Genomic DNA, 20,276 nt, shown 5'->3' on the forward strand with positions numbered 1-20,276 from the left:
TATCCTTTTAGTCATTAAGCTTCACAACTTAGGTGTTTAGACTATTCACTCTCTTTGATCCTAGGTTCCCATATACAATCCATTTTCAAGACTTTATCAATCCTTTCTTTTTAACATCTCTAGCATTGAGTCTCCTCCAACATACCACAACCACTATAGTTTAGATCCTCATCATCTCCCTCAGACTTTTATAATAACTTAATTGGTCTAACTCTAAAACATCTTCAGTATAGCTGCCAAATTGATATTAAGTTACAATTCTGTGTCAGTTTTCTTTTTTTTTTTCTGCTTTTTCTTTCAGTTCTCTCTAAGAATGCCTCTGGCATTTGAAGTCCTTTATAGGCTCCAATTTTTCTTTTACTCTTCTTCATATATTCTGTTTCATTCAAATTAGTTCACCTACAAGACATTCCTTTCTTCATAATGCTCTTCTTCTTGACCTTTGACTCTTAGAATCATTGGTTCCTTTCAAGACTCAGTACAATTCCCTGTTTTTCAAGAAGCTTTCCCTAATTCCCTCAGTTGTTGGTGTCCCTTTTTCCTGAAACTATGTGAATGTATATACTATACACAACAATTGAATGTAATTTCTTAAGGGCAAGGTTGTTTTTGTTTTTGTTTGTATCCTCAGTAGCTACACAATATCTAGTATGTAAGAAACCTGTAATAAATGCTTGTTGAATAAGTAAATAAATGCCAAATCCATTGCATTCATGCTAGATCCCACTTCTTAGGAAAATATATTAACATTAAAAAACAAGCAAAAATCAAGATAATAATGATAAGAAAAATAATTGGGACAATTATTGAAAAACCACAAAAATTCTGGATTTGATTTGCTGGATTTGATTATCTTGTTTAGAAAGAAAAAATATTTATGAAAACAAAGTTAGACAAATCTTGTACCTGGAGCTTCCCTTTCTCATAGGCCAGTTTATTCTTGCTATCAGTTATTTCTCCCAGGACCTTCTCCACCTGCTTCTGGGTATGCTGGTAAAATAAGCAAAGACTGTTATGCCACAGCTCTCAGTTTCCATAATTATCCTGACCCAGTCCTGACTCAGTTTCCCTGCTTCTCAAAGCTCAGTCCTTCAAAACCTCCCCTCCCTCTTTATGAGAATATTTGATAAGGATAAAAGATCTTATGTTTTAGAATATCAGAATGCTTCTCTCCATCCCAAGCTACTAGAAAGTCAAATACTGTCTTATCAAGATGCCTTTCCCCATGTCTAGGATGCCTCCCCCTGATTATGTCATCTTATCTCTGGGAGGCTCACCCCACCCTGTCAGAGTCCCGTTCCCACTCTCAGTACCCTGACTCCACTCCTGTCTCATATACCCCCTAAGTCTGAGCAATGTGTATATAGGTCATTGAGAACTCACATTGTTGGCTGGATTCTTGGAGACAATAGTCTCATTCAGTCCTGGGACTAAACCATGGATCCATTTGGTCCCAGTAAATCTATCTCTTTAAATAAATTATTCCATACTCTTTAATCTCTATCTCAGCTCAGTTTCTCCAGCATTACATTTTGGAGGCTTCCCACCAAGATGTTAGAAAATGAGCAGGATTAGAGATAAGAGATTTTCCGGTGTCCCCCTTAAGCCCCAGGGTGGCTGCAGATCTGAATTCTTGGCCTGGAGAGGCAGGCCCTCTGGATTTTTTTTCCAGAGCCTCCGGGAAAGAGAGCAGTTTCCAGCCATAACTGTGCCTAATGGTAGACACCTCCATTTTGGGCACAGGAAAGAAAATAAGATCTTAAGAACTTGTTGAAGTTCTGTTAACCTACTTAAAAGGGATCATGTTTCTCCAATTAGGGTCTGACTTTTCTAAAGACTTCCACACTGGCCAAGTTGGAGCTTAGGAAAAGTCCATTAGAAGGGTGGCCATGTGAAATCCTCCTCCCGCCTCCCCCCCTTCCCCCCCCCCCCACTGCTTTCTGCTATTTTAAATGTTGGGTGGAGTAGGGATCGTTTGTCTTCCACGGTGAAGATGAAACTCACCCCCACTGCTCTCTGCTACCCCAGCTACAGACCACATAGTTAGTCTGGGATGAAGGTTAGCTCACCTTCCCTCCCCACTGCCTCTTGGGAGGTGGAGTGGGGGGAAGGGCAGTCACATGGAATTCACACACACACACACACTAAGTGTACTCCAGATTTCAAGAGATAGACCTGATTTTAAGTTAATTGATCTATAATTTGGTAAGGCTGTTTCTAAAGGTTTAAAGGATATTTTTAAGAATCTTTCAGATTCTTTTCTGTAGAATTGGGTATTCTGTATAAGTTTAACTGATTGAATCCTGAGGTTATACCCATCATTTAAAGGGTTTCTGAAAGTAATAATTTTTCCTTATCCTTTTGAAAATGTTTCTGTTAAATATGAAAGATAACTTGTGAACTTACTGAAACCAATTTATTACTGTTATCAATATGAAGTTATGGTATTTCTAAAAGTTTAATATTTTTAAGAACCTCTTGGATTTTTTTCTGTGATATTTGGATGTTCTGTATAGGATGTTCTAAAGTCATTTAAAGAGCCTCTGAAAATATTTTTTTGTCTTTTTTGAAAATGTTTCTGTTATGGACAATATGTAATTTGGAATATTTGTCTATGTATTGGGTATTTTTAAAAGCAAATTGATTTGTATGTATAATGTTCACTTATGGGAACATCTACTTAGATATGAAAGAAGTGAACTTACTAAGACAAATTCTTATTGTTATAAATATAAGGTTATGGTAAATATATGTTTAGGTTTTATCTGAAGCTTCAGCTAATAGAACATGTTATTAAAAGTAAAATTCTTTGTACTTATAATTAATGCTTCTTGGGAGTTTTACAGCTCCACCCTCTGACAGTTAGTGGGATAATTAACTGGAGTAAAAATGAATTAAAGCTATTTTATCCTGTTTTGTTGAAAGTTAAGTTTTAACTGCTTATGTTATGGTTGTAAACCTGCATTTTTTTCCTCCTGTGACTGATTTCTATGATCAGAGAAATGGTCAATAAGAAACTCTTAATGCAATTCCATTATGTCATACCTTGCTGTTTCCAGTCTGGTTATATATAATCATTATATCCTAAATACTTGGGCAAATAAAGTATTTAGTCTGATCATCTATCTGTTACTGGATATTGTGTGTGGATATTAAAGTTTTTTTTTAAGGTTTTTAACTAATGAAAGGACAAAAGCCTAACTCATTTTATCTATTGGGTCAATTCATACTGATCTCTTCATATTTTGTATCAGTCTGTTCTAACCTTTACTTGTTAGATTTGTGTTTTTTGTTCAGATTTTGGTCAAAATTACAGGGATTGACTTGCTTCTGAGACATGGATCAGCCCATCTGAAGCTTTGGGAACAGGCAGCATGGGCACTCCCATCCCCTCCATGGACAGAACCTCAGCAGGTAGGGGGGGGAAGAAGTGGTTGAATTATTATTAAAATTTTAACTGTATCACTGTGTTTAAGACTTGTTAAAACTGGGATTTGTTAAAACTGTTTAACTATTGCTGTATGTTTGAGGGATTTTTAGGGAACTTACTGTACTAGTCTGTTATATATAGGAATTGTGATTCACTCTTGGGATTTATATGTGGAATAGTCATTTGATAATTTCTTTTCCGTATTAAAAAAAAAAAAGGGAGGAAGAAAACTGGTTGGAACTGGTCAGGAAATTGGGAAAAACTGATGTATTTTTCTTAGGCACTTCTGCCCTGCCCCCTATTTCATTAGTTCAGATTAAATTGGAAATTATTTTAAACAGTCCTTTTCATTTTTACTCTTGCTTAAAATTTACTGAACTATGATTTTCTCGTTATGTTTTAACTTTGAAATCCCTTATTCTGCTGGAATTGCCCTGGCAAACTCAGTGTTTGGGATTATTTATTAGAAACAACCAGAAATCAGACACCTGTCCTGGGACTGACAGTCTCTCTGATCTGTTCCTCCACTTCTGTTATCCCAATTCCTTACTTAGTATTTCAGCGGACCTTGCAATATTGATATAATAGTTTGGGGTTGCCTGCCTTGGTCTAACTGCATAATTTACTCAGAAATCTGTTTCCTAGTAGCAGCTCCTGTTTTATCAAGAGGGAACAGGTGGTGCTACTCTAAACCCCACTTTTTTCCTCTTTTGGAGTCCCTGACAGACTTGGGGTGCCCCTCTTAGGATGGGCAGCAGGAACATCTTGAGCACTGCTACTCAGAGAGCTGAGTTAAATGTACAAATGACCACAGACCTAACTGTCCATCTCAAACTGGATTCTCTAGCTGAGATGCTCCCCAACTGCAGAGGACCTGAACAGGGAGGCCTGTGTGTCTCCCTAAATGAGGTATGCTGTTTGATGTTAATAATTCTGGGGTTATCAGGGAGAGACTGGTCCTTGCCATAAGACCTTGCATGTTTCTAGTTTTAGTTTGATTTATTTGCTTTACATAGGGTTGATCAAAATTATGGTGCTAAGACCTTCTAAAGGAAGATAATTGAATGATTTGAATATTCAGAAGAAAGATTGTATGGAATGTTATGCCATAATTCTCAGTCTCCCTAATTATCCAGACACAGTCCTGACTCAGTTTCTCTGCTTCAGCTCAAAGCTCAGTCCTGCAAAACCTCCCTTCCTTCTTTATCAAAATATTTGATAAGGATAAAAGCTCTTATGTTTTAGAATATCAGGATGCCTCTCCCCATCCCAAGCTACCAGAATGTCAAATACCGTCTTATCAAGATGCCTCTCCCCATCTCTAGGGTTCTTCCCCTCATGCCTCCTCTCATCCTGTCAGAACTGGAACTCTCCCTTAATGCTCTCTAATCTCTATCTTGCCTCAGTTTCTCTGGCATTACAAGACACTGTATATCTAAGGGTAAAAAGTTGAAACTAAATATTAAATTTAGTTAAAAGCAAGATTTCTTAAAATTTTTTCACTTGTGACCCCTTTTCACCTGAGAAATTTTTAATGTTTTTCCAGATATAAAGGTATATAAAATAGGTGTACAAATCAAACATTTACTGATAATAAATCATAATTTTACAACTTTCCCATTCAGTTATAAATGGAGTCATGAACCATTAAGAAGCTAGGGTTTAAAGAATACAAAAAGGGACCCCCACCTTCAAAAAAAGAGAAATCTCATCATCCCTGATAAAACCAAAAGTTGGCTAAATTGTTCACTGATGTCTCTTAAATTTTCCCTAAACTACTGTCCACAGGGGAGTAGTTCCAAAAGACTATTTTGTTTCCAAAAAGGCTACTAGAGGAGATAGTCCTGAGACTCATAAATGTATTGTTCTCTGGATACATCAATTTTATCTTCTTGGTAGACACCAAACTCAGAGGTTTGTGCATTGGTTTTTATTAGTATTGGAAATGGTATTTGCATATAGTTCACAAAGCATCATGAAACAATGCTATATTGTAATTCTGACATATGTCAATGCCAGTTTACACTGATGCCAGAGATATTTCAATTAAAGAAATCATTTAAGAAGTATGACAGATAAAGAATATGAACAGACAATTTTTGGATAAAGAAATGGAAACTATTTCTAGCCACATGAAAAGATGCTCCAAATCATAATTAATCAGAGAAATGCAAATTAAGACAACTCTTGAGATACCACTACATACCTGTCAGATTGGCTAGGATGACAGGAAAAGATAATGCTGAATGCTGGAGGGGATGTGGGAAAATTGTTGGTGGAATTGTGAATACATCCAGCCATTCTGGAGAGCGATTTTGAACTATGCTCAAAAAGTTATCAAACTGTGCATACCCTTTGACCCAGCAGTGTTACTATGGGGCTTATATCCCAAAGAGATTTTAAAGAAGGGTAAGGGACCTGTATATATAAGAATGTTTGTGGCAGCCCTTTTTGTAGTGGCTAGAAACTGGAAAGTGAATGGATGTCCATCAATTGGAGAATAGTTGGATAAGTTATGGTATATGAATGTTATGGAATATAATTTTTCTGTAAGAAATGACCAGCAGGATGATTTTAGAGAGGCCTGGAGAAACTTACATGAACTGATGCTGAGTGAGATGAGCAGAACCAGGAGATCATTATACAGTTATATATTATACATTATAATCAATTCTGATGGATGTGACCCTCTTCAACAATGAGATGAACCAAATCAGTTTCATTTGTTCAATAATGAAGAGAACCAGCTACAACCAGCGAAAGAACTCTGGGAAATTAGTGTGAACCACAACATAGCATTTCCACTCTTGTTTTTGTCCGCTTGCATTTTTGATTTCCTTCTCAGATTATTTTTACCTTATTTCTAAGTCCGATTTTTCTTGTACAGCAAAATAGCTGTATGGATATGTATACATATATTGTATTTAACATATATTTTAACATATTTTAACATGTACCGGTCTACTTGCCATCTAGGGGAGGGAGTGGGGAGGAGGGGAAAAGTTGGAACAGAAGGTTTTGCAAGGGTCAATGCTGAAAAATTACCCATGCATATATCTTGTAAATAAAAAGCTATAAAAAAAATTTTTTTTAAAGTTATGACAGAAACTAAAAGTCAGACTTGTACAGCTTCATCAGAATATCCCAAATAGGACACTGGTTTGAGGCACTAAACTACTAGAATATTATGGAATGTAAACATGCTTATTTTATTTTAAAATTAACAATACACTTTTTGACACCACAGATACCACTCTAAAACATTTGCCATACTCTATAAAATAAGTAAAGCAAAACTCCATGATAAAGTGAAGGCTACTGAGAATGTATGTCATTTTTTTCCATGTAGGAGAAACTGTAACACAAAGAAATGGAAACTGGTTTTATGGTTAGAGGATCTTATTACATTTAATATGGTTCTGATTTTCTACTACATCTCACTCGCATGTCATCCTCTGGATTTAAATGAGGGAGGGCTGTGCAGGGTCACATGTCTCACTTTTCCCTCCATAGCCATCTGGATCTAGTGGCTTGCATTTTTGTCATGACCCTCTTCAAGAATGAAGGACAAACAACAATCTGGAAGCACCTTAAATATTCTCCACAGTTTTTCAAAGATGTAGTTGCTCAACATTTATGTCTGCCAGATCTTTTTGAACCCAAGGATTTAAATCAACTGGGCCAAATAACCTGAAGTCAAGTGCAGTGAGTTACTCTTACTACCTCCCCATTGATCTTGGGTCTCAACTGGCTACTACCTATCTTTGTTGCATTTCTTTGAGCATGTAGATCAGTTTATATCTAAAGATTCCTTATATCTGTAATCAAAAGAATGTGTCAATGTTTGAAAGAGCTTATCTCCTTCACAAAAAGCCATAGAATTCTTTTTAAAAATTGCTTTTGCTATAAAAAATCAAAATATTTTCAGATACTGAACTAGTCACATAGAAAAACACTACTTTAGTGGTCTTAGAATAGCATACTTCTTCATACCTAGTATTTGAGGGAACTTAAGCATATATCACAAATGAGTTTAAGTGAAGGGGATTTACTCTGTTTTATGCTAAAAGGTATTTTATAAATTTTTAATCGATATACTTGTTTTTCTATTGCCAAAACTTCTACTGGTATCTTTCCCTCTTCCTCTTTCCAGAAGTCTGGTCTATATGGCAAATAATATTTTTAATACAAAAAAGAGGGAAAATTCAGCAAAAGCTGAACAAAAATTCTCTGAACACAGAGAAATCGGAAAATATATTCAATCCATTTCTCATATCTTCAAAAGAGTAGGGTAGGAGTGTCTTCTTTTTCTTTGGAACCAATTAATAAAGTTTAACTCTTCTTATCAAACTTCTGTAGACTTCTGCTTCTAACATTTAGATGAGGGAAAATTATAAAAATAAAAACAAACTTCATTCAAAACTGTGGGAAAATGGAGATGAGAGGGAAGAAATAACCAAGTAAATACACTAGAAATAATTTTGTTTTTTTTCCAGATTATTATCTATTATCATTACTTTCTTCCACTGATTCAGATAACTGACTTTAGAATTAACCAAAATATTAACTTATTTATATTTTTATATTGCAAGGGACCTATAGAATATTTGACTTTCTTATTGGCCTTCAGGAAAAGTAGGAAAAAAATCCACTTCATAAAACATGTCCAGTAATTACTAGATTAGACTGGTCTTTTAATACCTACTTCATGGTTTTCAGAAATTACTTTTTGGTGTTCCATTGCTGTCTTCCAATTCATCAATTGCCCATTCTCCTTCTCAAGAGACTGTAGGGTACTGGTTAAAGCACTAATTTCCTGCTTTAAAAACAAAAAGGAAACAAAGTAGTCATTCCAAAGCTAAGAACACTAACTTCTTTTTCTGATTCTAAGTCTTAGTAAAAATGGAAGTCACTTAATGTACTTGATCACTTATTCCTGATATTGAAGGTCTGAATGGTCCATCTGGGGATATACAACAGAGTTTGTGTTAAAAAATAGAATGTACTTATATTTGTTCAAGTTAAATTTAAATATAATTGTAATATTTAAATAATTGTAATATAATTGTATTGTAATATACAATTGTAAATATAATTGTAAATTGTAATAAATTTAAATATAATTGTAATTGTAAAAATTAAATATAATTGTAAAATTTAAATATAATTGTAATTTAAATATAAATTGTAAATTTAAATATAATTGTAATAATATGTCCAAATTACAGAATGTAATAGAATTATGGAAATTATAGCTGGAATATAATTTGTCAGAGTTCATTTATCTTAGTTTGTTTTGTCATGTAAATTAAGGACAGAACCTCATGAATGACATGAAAACAATATGGCTCTGGGTTAGAATATAGTCTATTGATACTCATAGACAAGGCCAATATAGGAAACTATGAACAGGAGAACAGCAATTGTGGCCTCCTTTGGCTGCATTATTTCACAGGGCAGCATTCCAGATGGTAACTGGGAGAAGTCAGACAATATCTTCAATAGTTGGTCTTTATTGGCCTAGTTTTGTCTTTTAGGTCAGCTTTTGCTGATTTTTCTCTCCTTTTTTGCATTAAAAATATTATTTGTCATATAGGCCATATGTAAAAGGAAAAGGGAAAGATATCAATACAAGTTTTGGCAGTGGATAATCCTATGATAAAAGTCAGATAGGAATTCAGAAATAGTTGGTTTTATCTCCATTCATAAATTTGGAAGCCAGTTACATTTGAGACACACACACACACACACACACACACACAGAGAGAGAGAGAAAGAGAGAGAGAGAGAGAGAGAGAGAGAGTGTATATGTGTGTGTGAAAGCTGCTCAATGTAAGATACAGAAAAAGGTATGTTTATAGATTAAATGATAGGTGCAAAATGTACAGATAGAAAATAATATAGCTTCTCCCCGCCAAAAAAGAGTTGGGTGCTATTGGTTCTGGCTTTTACAACCGCTATAAAGGCCATTTTGGTAGAAGGAACAGAATAGTTAGTAAATTCTCCATACTTGATTCAGAAGCAATGATTAGACCTTGTGTTCTGATAACATATACCTTTAATGTCTGAAGCTCAGCCAATCTTATGTTTCCATTAATTTCCATTACTTACGGCAAATAATTTCACCTCTGAACCTCTGTTTCCCCATCTATAAAATGACAGGGTTGGAGAATTTGGCTTCTGAAGTTCTTTCATACACTACATCTATGATGATCTATGATCTTCTCCAGCTCTACAGCTATAATCTTATTGTCACATCTCTTTAACCAACATGTAGCAAAATCACAATCACTGATAAAGAATAAGGATCAATGATACCTTATTTTTCTTTAATTCCATTTCAAATTTGCTTTTTTCTTGTATTATGTCACTCTGTGTTTTCTTTAACTGTCCAAGAAAAATAGAAGAAATTGATGATTTTTAAAGCCACTGACAAGGTACTAGAAACAAAGTACATGTCAAATTATAGCATATCCTCTCAGAAAAAGTCAAGAAATTAGAAACACATATGTGTGTATCAGATTCTACAGTTTCTTCCTAACTTCTCTGATTTCTCCACCATGCCTCAGGAAGATTACTATTGGGAAAACCTCATTATCTTTGGTATACTAACTTGTCATTACCCTTTATCCCTCTAATTGGAGGATGGAACACTGAGCTCCAAAAACTCCCTTTGAGGAGGAAGCTCAGATATTTTCTCATATCTCAAATGGCTACACTACTCTGGGACTTCTCCATCTTACACCTCTACTAGGTACCTTGCTTCTTTATTGTACCTTTCCTGATTTTTTCAGTCTTTTCTTCCTTCAATAGATTGTAAACTCCTTAAGGACAGTGTCCATTTTTTTTAATATTTGTAGAACTAGCACTTTGTATAAATGGAACATAATAGGTACACAATAAATATTTACTACTGACGACTAAGATATGGAAACTATGGCAGTTCTCCTTTAATCCCCTACTGCCTTACCCACTCTAGGAATAATCAATTTTTTAAACCAGCAGTTTTAACTAACATACAATATAAAATTATGAACCACTGTTAACATTGATTGTTTTGCATCTGATCAACCAGCATTTTATACTGCGGCATTTTCTAGGTATAGAAGACACAAATAGAATAAATGGATATCTGCAAAAATATATAAAATTAAAATTTCTTTAAATTTATTTTACTAAAAAAATACTAGCACAATGAACCAGTCAAACTTATTTAGTAATTTTTGCTCTTTTAATGTAATTTTAAAACAAGAATGACAACACTAGAAAATATGTCTGATTCTACCTCCTTGAGTAGATTCTCTCTTCCCTCCAATAGAGATTTTCTTTCTTTTAGTGCTACTTCTCGTTCACTTCGCAATCTAATAATAGTACACTCTTGTAGTTGTTTTTGCATTGTTGTTCTCTTTTCCATTTCCTTTGCTTTTTGGCTACATTTGCTGTGTTCAAGGTATAAGGCATTACTGCAGGAGTATAACAAGTTAACATGGAATAAGCGGTAAGATTTTTGCTTTAAAAGAAATGTTAAATAGAAGTTTTTTTGAACATGTTCATTCCTGGAGAAAAATGATGAAAATATTACAATGACAATAATTGGTACCATCTTTTTCTATATTTGTTAGAATGAAGTATGGTTGAACAAAACAATATCTTCAAGAAAAATAGAAAGCAAAAAAAAAAAAAAAGTTGAAACTAACTCACAGGTGTTTCTGAAGTTGGGTTCTTTCATTCTGAACATTTTGTAATTCTTTCACAATACTGGCTTTGGTAACATCCAGCATTAAATCTTGTTCCTGCAACTTTTGAGTTACTTTTTCTTGCTCTGCCTGGGAAAAAAAAAATTAAACGTGACAATAACTTAATTTAATATAAATTTAATTTAAATAATCTTAACTTTTAGAGATGAACTGGTAGAAAAACAAATGTAAGTAGAATCTTGTTTTATAGAATATCATTTTAATTTCATGGCTTATTCCCCTCCCAGAGTTTTATGTCCCCAACAGTGTGCTGCTTGAATTCTTCTTTACATAATGTTTTTTTTTTTTTCCTTCTTGCTATCATGGCTCAATTTCTAAATCTATTTTGAAAAGCATAGTATTCAATAATATCTCATATGATGGTCATAGATAGCTACAATAAAAAAGATCAGCAGTATTTAATCTCAGGCCCCTTGACCTCAAAAATGACTTTTGTAAAATAGCCCCAAGCTTTAAATTGTTATTGTTTGTAAATTCAAAGGTATTTGCTTTATGTATTAAGAGGCAAGGCAGATAGAGAACTTTGAAATCAGGAATATCTAGGTTCAGCCATGCTTCTGATACATACTAACTAGGTGACAGGACAAGCCATTTGAGTTTAGTGCTATAAGCCAGAAGTATCAAACACAAAGTCAGCAGGCCCATAGCATTCTCCACTACTGCCTAAATCAGAATAAAATATGAATTGGTAAATACTTAATAAAATAAAAATGTTGTTATGTTGTTTTTTGAATTAATATGTGACCTTCCGGTTTTTTATTTGCTTTATGTATTAAGAGGCAAGGCAGATAGAGAACTTTGAAATCAGGAATATCTAGGTTCAGCCATGCTTCTGATACATACTAACTAGGTGACAGGACAAGCCATCTGAGTTTAGTGCTATAAGCCAGAAGTATCAAACATAAAGTCAGCAGGCCCATAGCATTCTCCACTACTGCCTAAATCAGAATAAAATATGAATTGGTAAATACGTAATAAAATAAAAATGTTTTTATTTAAATGTTTTTTGAATTAATATGTGACCTTCCGGTTTTGTGGCCCTGTTTCTATTTGAGTTTGACACCACTGCTCTAGGAAACTCTCTAAGGCTTTAAATTATAGGGAAATCTGCTTTGGCAGAAGGAGTTCACTTATAACAATATAATAATCGAGAGTTCCTTATACCAATAAAATAATAGATCTATCCTTGTTTTATATACATTTAAAAACAAACCAATCATATTGTTCCCAAAAGAACTAATTTTCAAAATGAGGAAACTGATAAACTAAAAAGTTTAAGTCAGTGAACTTAACTTGTATTTTTTTTTATTTAATAGCCTTTTATTTAAAGGATATATACATGGGTAACTTTACAGCATTAACAATTGCCAAACCTCTTGTTCCAATTTTTCACCTCTTACCCCCCCACCACCTCCCCTAGATGGCAGGATGACCAGTAGATGTTAAATATATTAAAATATAAATTAGATACACAATAAGTATACATGACCAAAACGTTATTTTGCTGTACAAAAAGAATCAGACTCTGAAATATTGTACAATTAGCTTGTGAAGGAAATCAAAAATGCAGGTGTGCATAAATATAGGGATTGGGAATTCATTGTAATGGTTTTTAGTCATCTCCCAGAGTTCTTTTTCTGGGCATAGCTAGTTCAGTTCATTACTGCTCCATTAGAAATGATTTGGTTGATCTCGTTGCTGAGGATGGCCTGGTCCATCAGAACTGGTCATCATATAGTATTGTTGTTGAAGTATATAATGATCTCCTGGTCCTGCTCATTTCACTCAGCATCGAACTTAACTTGTATTGCTTAGAAATTTCTAGAATGAGCATTAAAATGAAGGGTGGTGATCATCTTTTTTATATTACAGCTTTTTATTGATAGAACTTATGTATGGGTAATTTTTCAAAATTGACCCTTGCAAACACTTTTGTTCCAACTTTTCCCTTTCTTCCCTCCACTCCCTCCCCTAGATGGCAGGCAATCTCATACATGTTATTACATCTTACAATATCTTAAATACAATATATGTGTACATATTTATATAGTTCTCTTGTTGCACAAGAACAATCAGATTCAGAAAGGTAAAAATAACCTGAGAAGAAAAACAAAAACTTAAGCAAACAACAACAGAAAAAGTGTAAATGCTATGTTGTGGTCCACACTCATTTCCCAGTATTCTTTCGCTGGGTATAGATGATTCTGATCAATTGGAATTGAATTGGATCCTCTCATTGCTGAAGATAGCCACTTCCATTAGAACTGATCCTCATATAGTATTGTTTTTTAAGTGTATAATGATCTCCTGGTTCTACTTATTTCACTTAGCAGGTGATCATCTTTTAAAGGAAAAGTATATTAAAAGCCTGTCTAGCTTCATCAAAGAATAGGTCATGTCAGAATAACCATATAACCATATTTCCTGTTTTGGTTGGGCTTACACACATACACATACACACACACACACACACACACACACACACAGCTTACTTAAACTTTACTAAAGTTCACTTATGAAAAAGATAGATAAAGGCTATAAGATAAAACAATTAGATGGATTTAGAACATGTTGAATGACTCAAAAAATCCTGTGAATTGTTCAATTACAATTTTTCAGGAAATCTCTAGTAGAATGTATGCCAAGCCTTCATACTTCTGAATCTACTCTGTTGTTGTTGAACATTTTTGTGAGTGTTTTGGATAAAGGCAAAAATGGCATGCCTATTAAATTTTCATATGATACTAAGTTAGAAGGATTAGATAACATGAAAAGATAGACTTAAGATCCAAAAAGATCTTGAGATGCTCCAGCATTAGGTTGAATCTGAAGAGATGAAATTCTATAGGAATAAAGGCAAACAGATATAGGTTGAAAACTATCAACCCACAAAACTATCAACCTCCTAACATGGAAGAGGGCATGGTTAGAAAGTACTTTATATGAAAAAGATCTGAGAGTCTTAGACAACTACAATTTTATAAATCTTATATGAGGTGTTGGGGGAAAAAGCTAATAAGATAGACTGCAACCTAAAAATAAGGAGCTGATGGTCCCATTTTATTCTGCCCCTGGTTAGATCATGTTTGGAGCATTTTCTTTATAAAGGACAAAGTTTATAAAGGATATTATGAGACTGATATTATTCCTAGAGGAGCAACCTGGATTGTGAAGGGCCTTGAGTCTTTATGTCTCATAAGAATCATTTTGAAAAGTTGGTGATATTAAGCCTGAGTTAAGAGTCAGGAGACAAATAATAGCTGTCTTCAAATATGTGAAGTGTTGAAATGTGGAAAAGGCATTAAGACTTACTCCATTTGACTCCAAAGAGCAGAACTAGGAGCAATGTATAGAAGTCAAAGAAACAAATTAAGCCTTAATGTCAGTAAAAACATCCTAAACAATTAGAACCACCACACCATGGAATGGAATGCCTTGGAAAGAAATGTTGTGATCTACACTAATGGAGAAAGTGTTCCCATTCATAAAATTGTAAATATATATAGAAGTACTGAAGTAAATTATATGGATATTGAACATGATAGAATAAGTGAATAAAGTATTTAAGAAATGACCCACCACAGAAATTTACAAACTTAAAAATAGGCAGAACTTATTTCTACTGTGTATAAAAGAGATTTACAGAATCAAAAATTTTTAGGATTAGAAAGAACTCCACTGGTCACATAATTGATCTCATAACTAGAAAGTAATCCTCAATATAACATTTCTGATAAGTGATCATCCAGATTCTGTTCAGAGATCTCTAATGAAAAGAGAATCACTTCCTCCCAAAGCATTCTATTCTACTTTGTTATAATTCCAATTGATGAGATTTTCTGGAAAGAGGTATAGCATGTAGAGGGAATGACTGAAGCAAAGATGTATAAAAGGGAAAGGACTTATGTTATCATTCAGTATATTTTTGATCAATCCTTAATAGGAGAATAATTATTCTTCTAAGATAATATAATTTTATAAAGCACCAAAAGTATAAGTTCTTGTTATGGGCCAGAATTCTGGAGAAATATACTTAAGGCAAGGATTCTTACAACAAGGTGTTAACTCAGTGGAATTGATAAGACAATGGTTATCTAGTTTAGTATGGTGATTAATAGTTCTCTAGTTCAATATGATTGATTTAATCTTACAACAAATAATGATTCTCTAGTGATAAAATTATTGGCTTATACTCAGCATGATGAATGCATTTAATTGTAATAGAGTATTTAAGAGGTCAGAGTCAGACCTAGAAGAGGACTCCAAGAGACTTGAAGACAGAGACCCTCATAGTGGCTGGCCTGTCCTCCTTCACTTCTCCATTGAGACTAAGGCCAGTCAGAAGGGCCTCCAGAAAGCTAGCTGAGCCCCAGGCAAGGACACAGACTGTGAAGGAGACAATAAAGACTTTTGGAATTTCTCTGGTTAGTCTCCTGATTATTCTGCTGAAATGAAGGCTGATTCAAGATCTCCAGAAAGCTAGCTACAAGTTCTGATGTAAAAGCAAATGAAATCATTGTTCAGAAAATGAGATATTATAATTAATTTTAAAATTTTTTTTAAATTCATTTTCATATTTTATAGTCTTTGCCATTCAAATATTCCAGTATTTGAGTTACTATGGTTTCATGCTAATTATATTAAATAAGTAGTGTTAATTGAATACCTTTAGAATTGTTTGATGATCTGCAATGAGTCTGACATTCTCCATAGTAACTATTTGAAGCTTGTTACTCAGATCTGAACACTGTTTGTTCAAGTGATCATTTAACACCTAAGCAAAAAAGATACATATTTAGCACTTAATAGGTTAATTTAACACCTAATAATTCATTGTTCTTAGATAATTCAAGGGTTTATTTTTTTATTTGGTAGTTCTAAAGTTTTATAAAATGTTAAAATGTTATTTAGTGGATCTTTAGTGGATTCACATTTAAACAAGAAGCATATCCATCATTCACTAGACCAGACAGAAGCTTTCAGCAATTAACTAATTTTATATTCTTCATTATTCCAAACATCTATCCATATCAGCAAGGGTTCTGCAACAATTTGAGAAAAAAACAGATCAATTTTACTATTTACTAAAAGGTTGCTGTAATTTTTAACATAGGCCCTTGAACCTTTTACTGGAATGTTTCCACAATTTTGAGAGAAATATCCAGAGTTATTCATCCTAAAGAACTGAATTTCTCACATTCTTTACCACTAATACCTGTATTAAAAATGCAAAATGAAATTGTATTCCACAAGATTAATGTGTTTAAGAAAAAATACACTGGCAATATAAAATAATATAGAACAATAGTCATACTTTTATTTTTGAACACTTTAAAATTTTATTCTGAAAAAAAAGATAGGGTATTTTCTCTTATTATCTTTAAAAACTATTTACTTTTGATACTGCATTTATTCCTAGCAAAAATTCAGATAATAACCATTTATATCACTAGATAATTGAGCAAATAAGAATGTTAAATATGAAGAGACAGTGGGGAAAAAATAGCAGGCAGTATATTAAAAAGCAAAAGAATGAAACAAAACAATTTTTAACAACTAATTTTTCTTTTGTCTTCTTAAAATACATGGGAAAATGAAAACAGAAATGAAAGATAATAGCAAAAAATCAATAAAAAATAAAGAAAAAATGATAATATAGAGAACAGAAAACTTTAAAAGATCAACTGAAATAGCTAACACTAAACATGATAGGTAAAAACAAAACTGCAGACTTTTTAGGTAAAAACAAAACTGCAGACTTTTTTATTTAGATATAATCATAATTTATTATTTTATTATAAGTAATTATTTAATAACATTTACCTTATAAAAGCATATATATTTGAAACCACAATCTAGCACATTCATTGGAGAAAAAATATAAATAGGCTTTATACCTCAATGCATGAGAGAAAGAATAAAACAATAATGATCCTAAGGAAAGTTAAAAACAAAACAAATTATAAAGGCAAGTACAAATATAAGTAAAATAGAAAATTAAAGAATAATTTGGTTGACAAAATCTAAGACTAATGAAATAAATATAAAGACAAACTACTGGCAAATTTAACAAAAAAAGAGAAAACGAAAAGCCTTTCAAATAAAAAAAAGAACAAAAAACATAGCTTGGGGAATTCAATACAGCATATTCTAACAAATTAGATGATTAGCTGCAAATATAAATGACCTAAAATGATCCAAGAATAAATCAATAATTTTAAAGAGGCAATTCAGAGAAAACAAGTAAAACACATCATTAAAAATTATCTAAAATACTCAGATGGATTTTTTTACCTTAATAATTGAGTTCTCTATAATATATCAGAATGCACCAATCCATGCTCACTAATTCTGTATGACACTTGTTTATTTCTTTCCCAAAATTCAATACAGGCAGTCCATACAACATTCTGGAAGCCTACAAATTTTTCTGATAACACCTAAGCACCAGGGGAGTACTCTATTTATTGCCAATTTTTTCCAAGTGAACAACTCTTTTTATCATACATATCTTGATGTTCTTTATTCCTAGGGATTATATGATAGCACCATCCTGCTCCTGTTCAAATCTGAACTCAACTCACTGTCCAATTATATTGTTTGAATCTAATATACATATTAGACCTATTTTACAGGGTGTCACACATCCAAATGCATGTTAAAATATGTTCCAGCCATTTATCCATTTGGTCTTTCCTATATGGATAGACTGGCTAGACTCCTTGAAATGAATATAGATCACTTCCAGCAAGCTTTGTAAAGTCCTGGAGTTTGTTACCATTAGTACAAAGTCATCTGCAAACAACAGTATTTGGAAGGCCTTACCATCTGTGAGAAATCACAAGATATCCCTCATCAAACTCAATTCTGCAGTGGTTTTCTTCAATAAAAGTAGTGAATACTTTTCACAAAGCACATATTTCCATAGTTTATATCTGATATTTGTCATAATATTTATACCATTTATAGTGTTATTTATAATTATTTATATTATTACATCTTTCAAGGAATTCTAAATGATTTTGATATGTAGATAGGAGACATTTTATTGTAAAAGAAAAACCCATAAAGTGGTGCTTTGTTCTGCTAAAAACAATTTTTCATAATAATCAAATAAGGACAATAAGTTCTTATATTCTCTACATCCTTCACCTAATTGTGATGTAATAAAAATTTGGTCCACTGTTGGAATGTCACTTGTAAAAGCTTATTTATCTCTAATAATAGCCTCATTAAGGATGGCCTTAATTTTTGTATGTATTACTCTTTTTAAAATTTTGTATAGATGCAAGAGTAGGCAGACAAATTGGTAGTAAACTTTCTCCTGATCATCTTTTTCAGTATAACATTTTGCCATTTTTTTAACCTCCAGATACCTTATATATTGATCCCTCAATGTACTCAGAATTGTTTCACCTTCAGCATATATTTCTTCTTTATATACATGGTTTTTTACTATTTTTTTTGGTTGTTGTTTTTAGTGTTATCTTTCTTTTAACCTGTCTGGGACTGTCATGATATAGATTTAGTGGTCCAACTATTCTTGATAGGTAAAATTTTGTTTAAATGTTTTGGGGTGTTTTTTTTGGCAAATATTTTCCATTTTCTTTCTTTCTTTCTTTCTTTCTTTTTTTTGGTAGCTCTTTCATTTTTATCCTTGAATTCTTTTGGAGTGACTTCATTTAGTGGAATATCTTACTAAGTTTCTTTAAATTGACTTTACCTGTCACTCCCTTTATTTTCTTCATGAAATCCTGATCATAATTATCTGTTATCATTGTATTAGAAATGAGTTTGTATTCAATATCCTGTTGCCTTTGGTAGTCATCTTTTTCTCTTCAACCACTCAACTACTGATTTGATAACTAACATTATTTCTGGATATTTAATATATCCGATTTAAATTCTTGAATAACATTGTTAGAATCAGTTTCAAATTGCTTTAATTGTCCATTTTCCCCACTTTTTATTTTCATTTTTTTAGTGATTAATAGTTTCAATTGTATACTTATCTTTTTTCTCATTGTTCTTATTCTTTTAAAAATTCTTATCTTATTTCTAATGAGTTGATGAGCTAACTGCATACAGCTAACTAAGAAATAACATCCAAAACAATAACAGATCTCTTCCCATTTGTTAAACTATAAACCAATTTTTTCTTCATGGTATGATTTGGTGCTTGTCAAATCATTTTGGCTAATGAGTACTCATTTTTTTTTCAAAGAAAAATATGATATAGTGGATTCATAATATAATGTCATAAGTCTTCTGTATGATATGAGTTTTTATCCTCTTCCATTCCTTCTTGCTGAATTACACTTTCCTATATAGTTCTCCCTCTCCCCACCTTTCCCACCTTTGCAATGGAGTCAACAAATGTCAGAGCATTCTTTGTTGAATTTCTCTACTACTTCAGCTTCAGCAACCAATATTGGTACCTTAGCTGCAATAACTTTCATGCAGAATGCTACTCAATACAAATACACAGATGAATCAATAATCTCAGTAGTGTGGATATCTGAATGATACAACCTACAATTTGCCTCTCCCTGTCCATCTTGTGTGACATATTTTCATGTTTTCTCATCTCTGTAACATCTCTATCTCTGTAACAAATAGGAAACAGAGACTTTTGTTTCCCTAATATCCCAAGAATATCAGTGGAACAGTGATGTATTTTTTACATCTTTGAATCAACTTTGGGATAGTAAACAAAGTATCTGTTATGAAATATCCAGCAGGCTTCAAAAAACCTACCTGTTCCTTTTGCCTATCCCCATCAAGGATGCTGTCAATGTATGTATATATATTTTTAGATTATGTAGATGGGGGAAGCTAGGTGGTGCAGTGGATAGAGCACCAGCCCTGAGGTCAAGAGGACCTGAATTCAAATCTGGCCTCAGACATTTAACACTTCCTAGCTGTGTGACCTTGGGCAAGTCACAACCCTAATTTCCCCAAGGAGAAAAATTATGTAGCTGGGAAATTAGACATATAGGTTAGAATATATTTGTGCTATCTTGGTCACTTAAAAAAATTAGTAATTAGAGTCTGAAATTAATTCATGTCTTTGCCATCTTTGCCTTTTT

At 32.9% G+C, this 20,276-nt stretch overlaps 1 protein-coding gene across 8 annotated transcripts in view; it reads right to left on the reverse strand.

The window, feature by feature from the left end:
* Positions 1-20,276, reverse strand: part of CCDC150 (coiled-coil domain containing 150) — a 90,376-nt gene that overhangs the window by 49,562 nt on the left and 20,538 nt on the right. For 6 of the 8 annotated variants that reach the window (XM_031960287.1, XM_031960285.1, XM_031960281.1 and 3 more), the window contains 6 exons: positions 15,854-15,961; positions 11,132-11,256; positions 10,716-10,893; positions 9,749-9,817; positions 8,136-8,249; positions 907-990 (listed from right to left, as the gene is read on the reverse strand). In XM_031960287.1, the coding sequence (XP_031816147.1) occupies positions 907-990; positions 8,136-8,249; positions 9,749-9,817; positions 10,716-10,893; positions 11,132-11,256; positions 15,854-15,961 (678 nt within the window). The remainder of the gene's footprint in view (positions 1-906; positions 991-8,135; positions 8,250-9,748; positions 9,818-10,715; positions 10,894-11,131; positions 11,257-15,853; positions 15,962-20,276) is intronic. The other 2 variants (XM_031960282.1, XM_031960286.1) reach the window with 2 other exon arrangements.

Source organism: Sarcophilus harrisii, chromosome 3 (assembly GCF_902635505.1).
Source record: "Sarcophilus harrisii chromosome 3, mSarHar1.11, whole genome shotgun sequence".
Classification (NCBI taxonomy): Eukaryota; Metazoa; Chordata; class Mammalia; order Dasyuromorphia; family Dasyuridae; genus Sarcophilus; species Sarcophilus harrisii.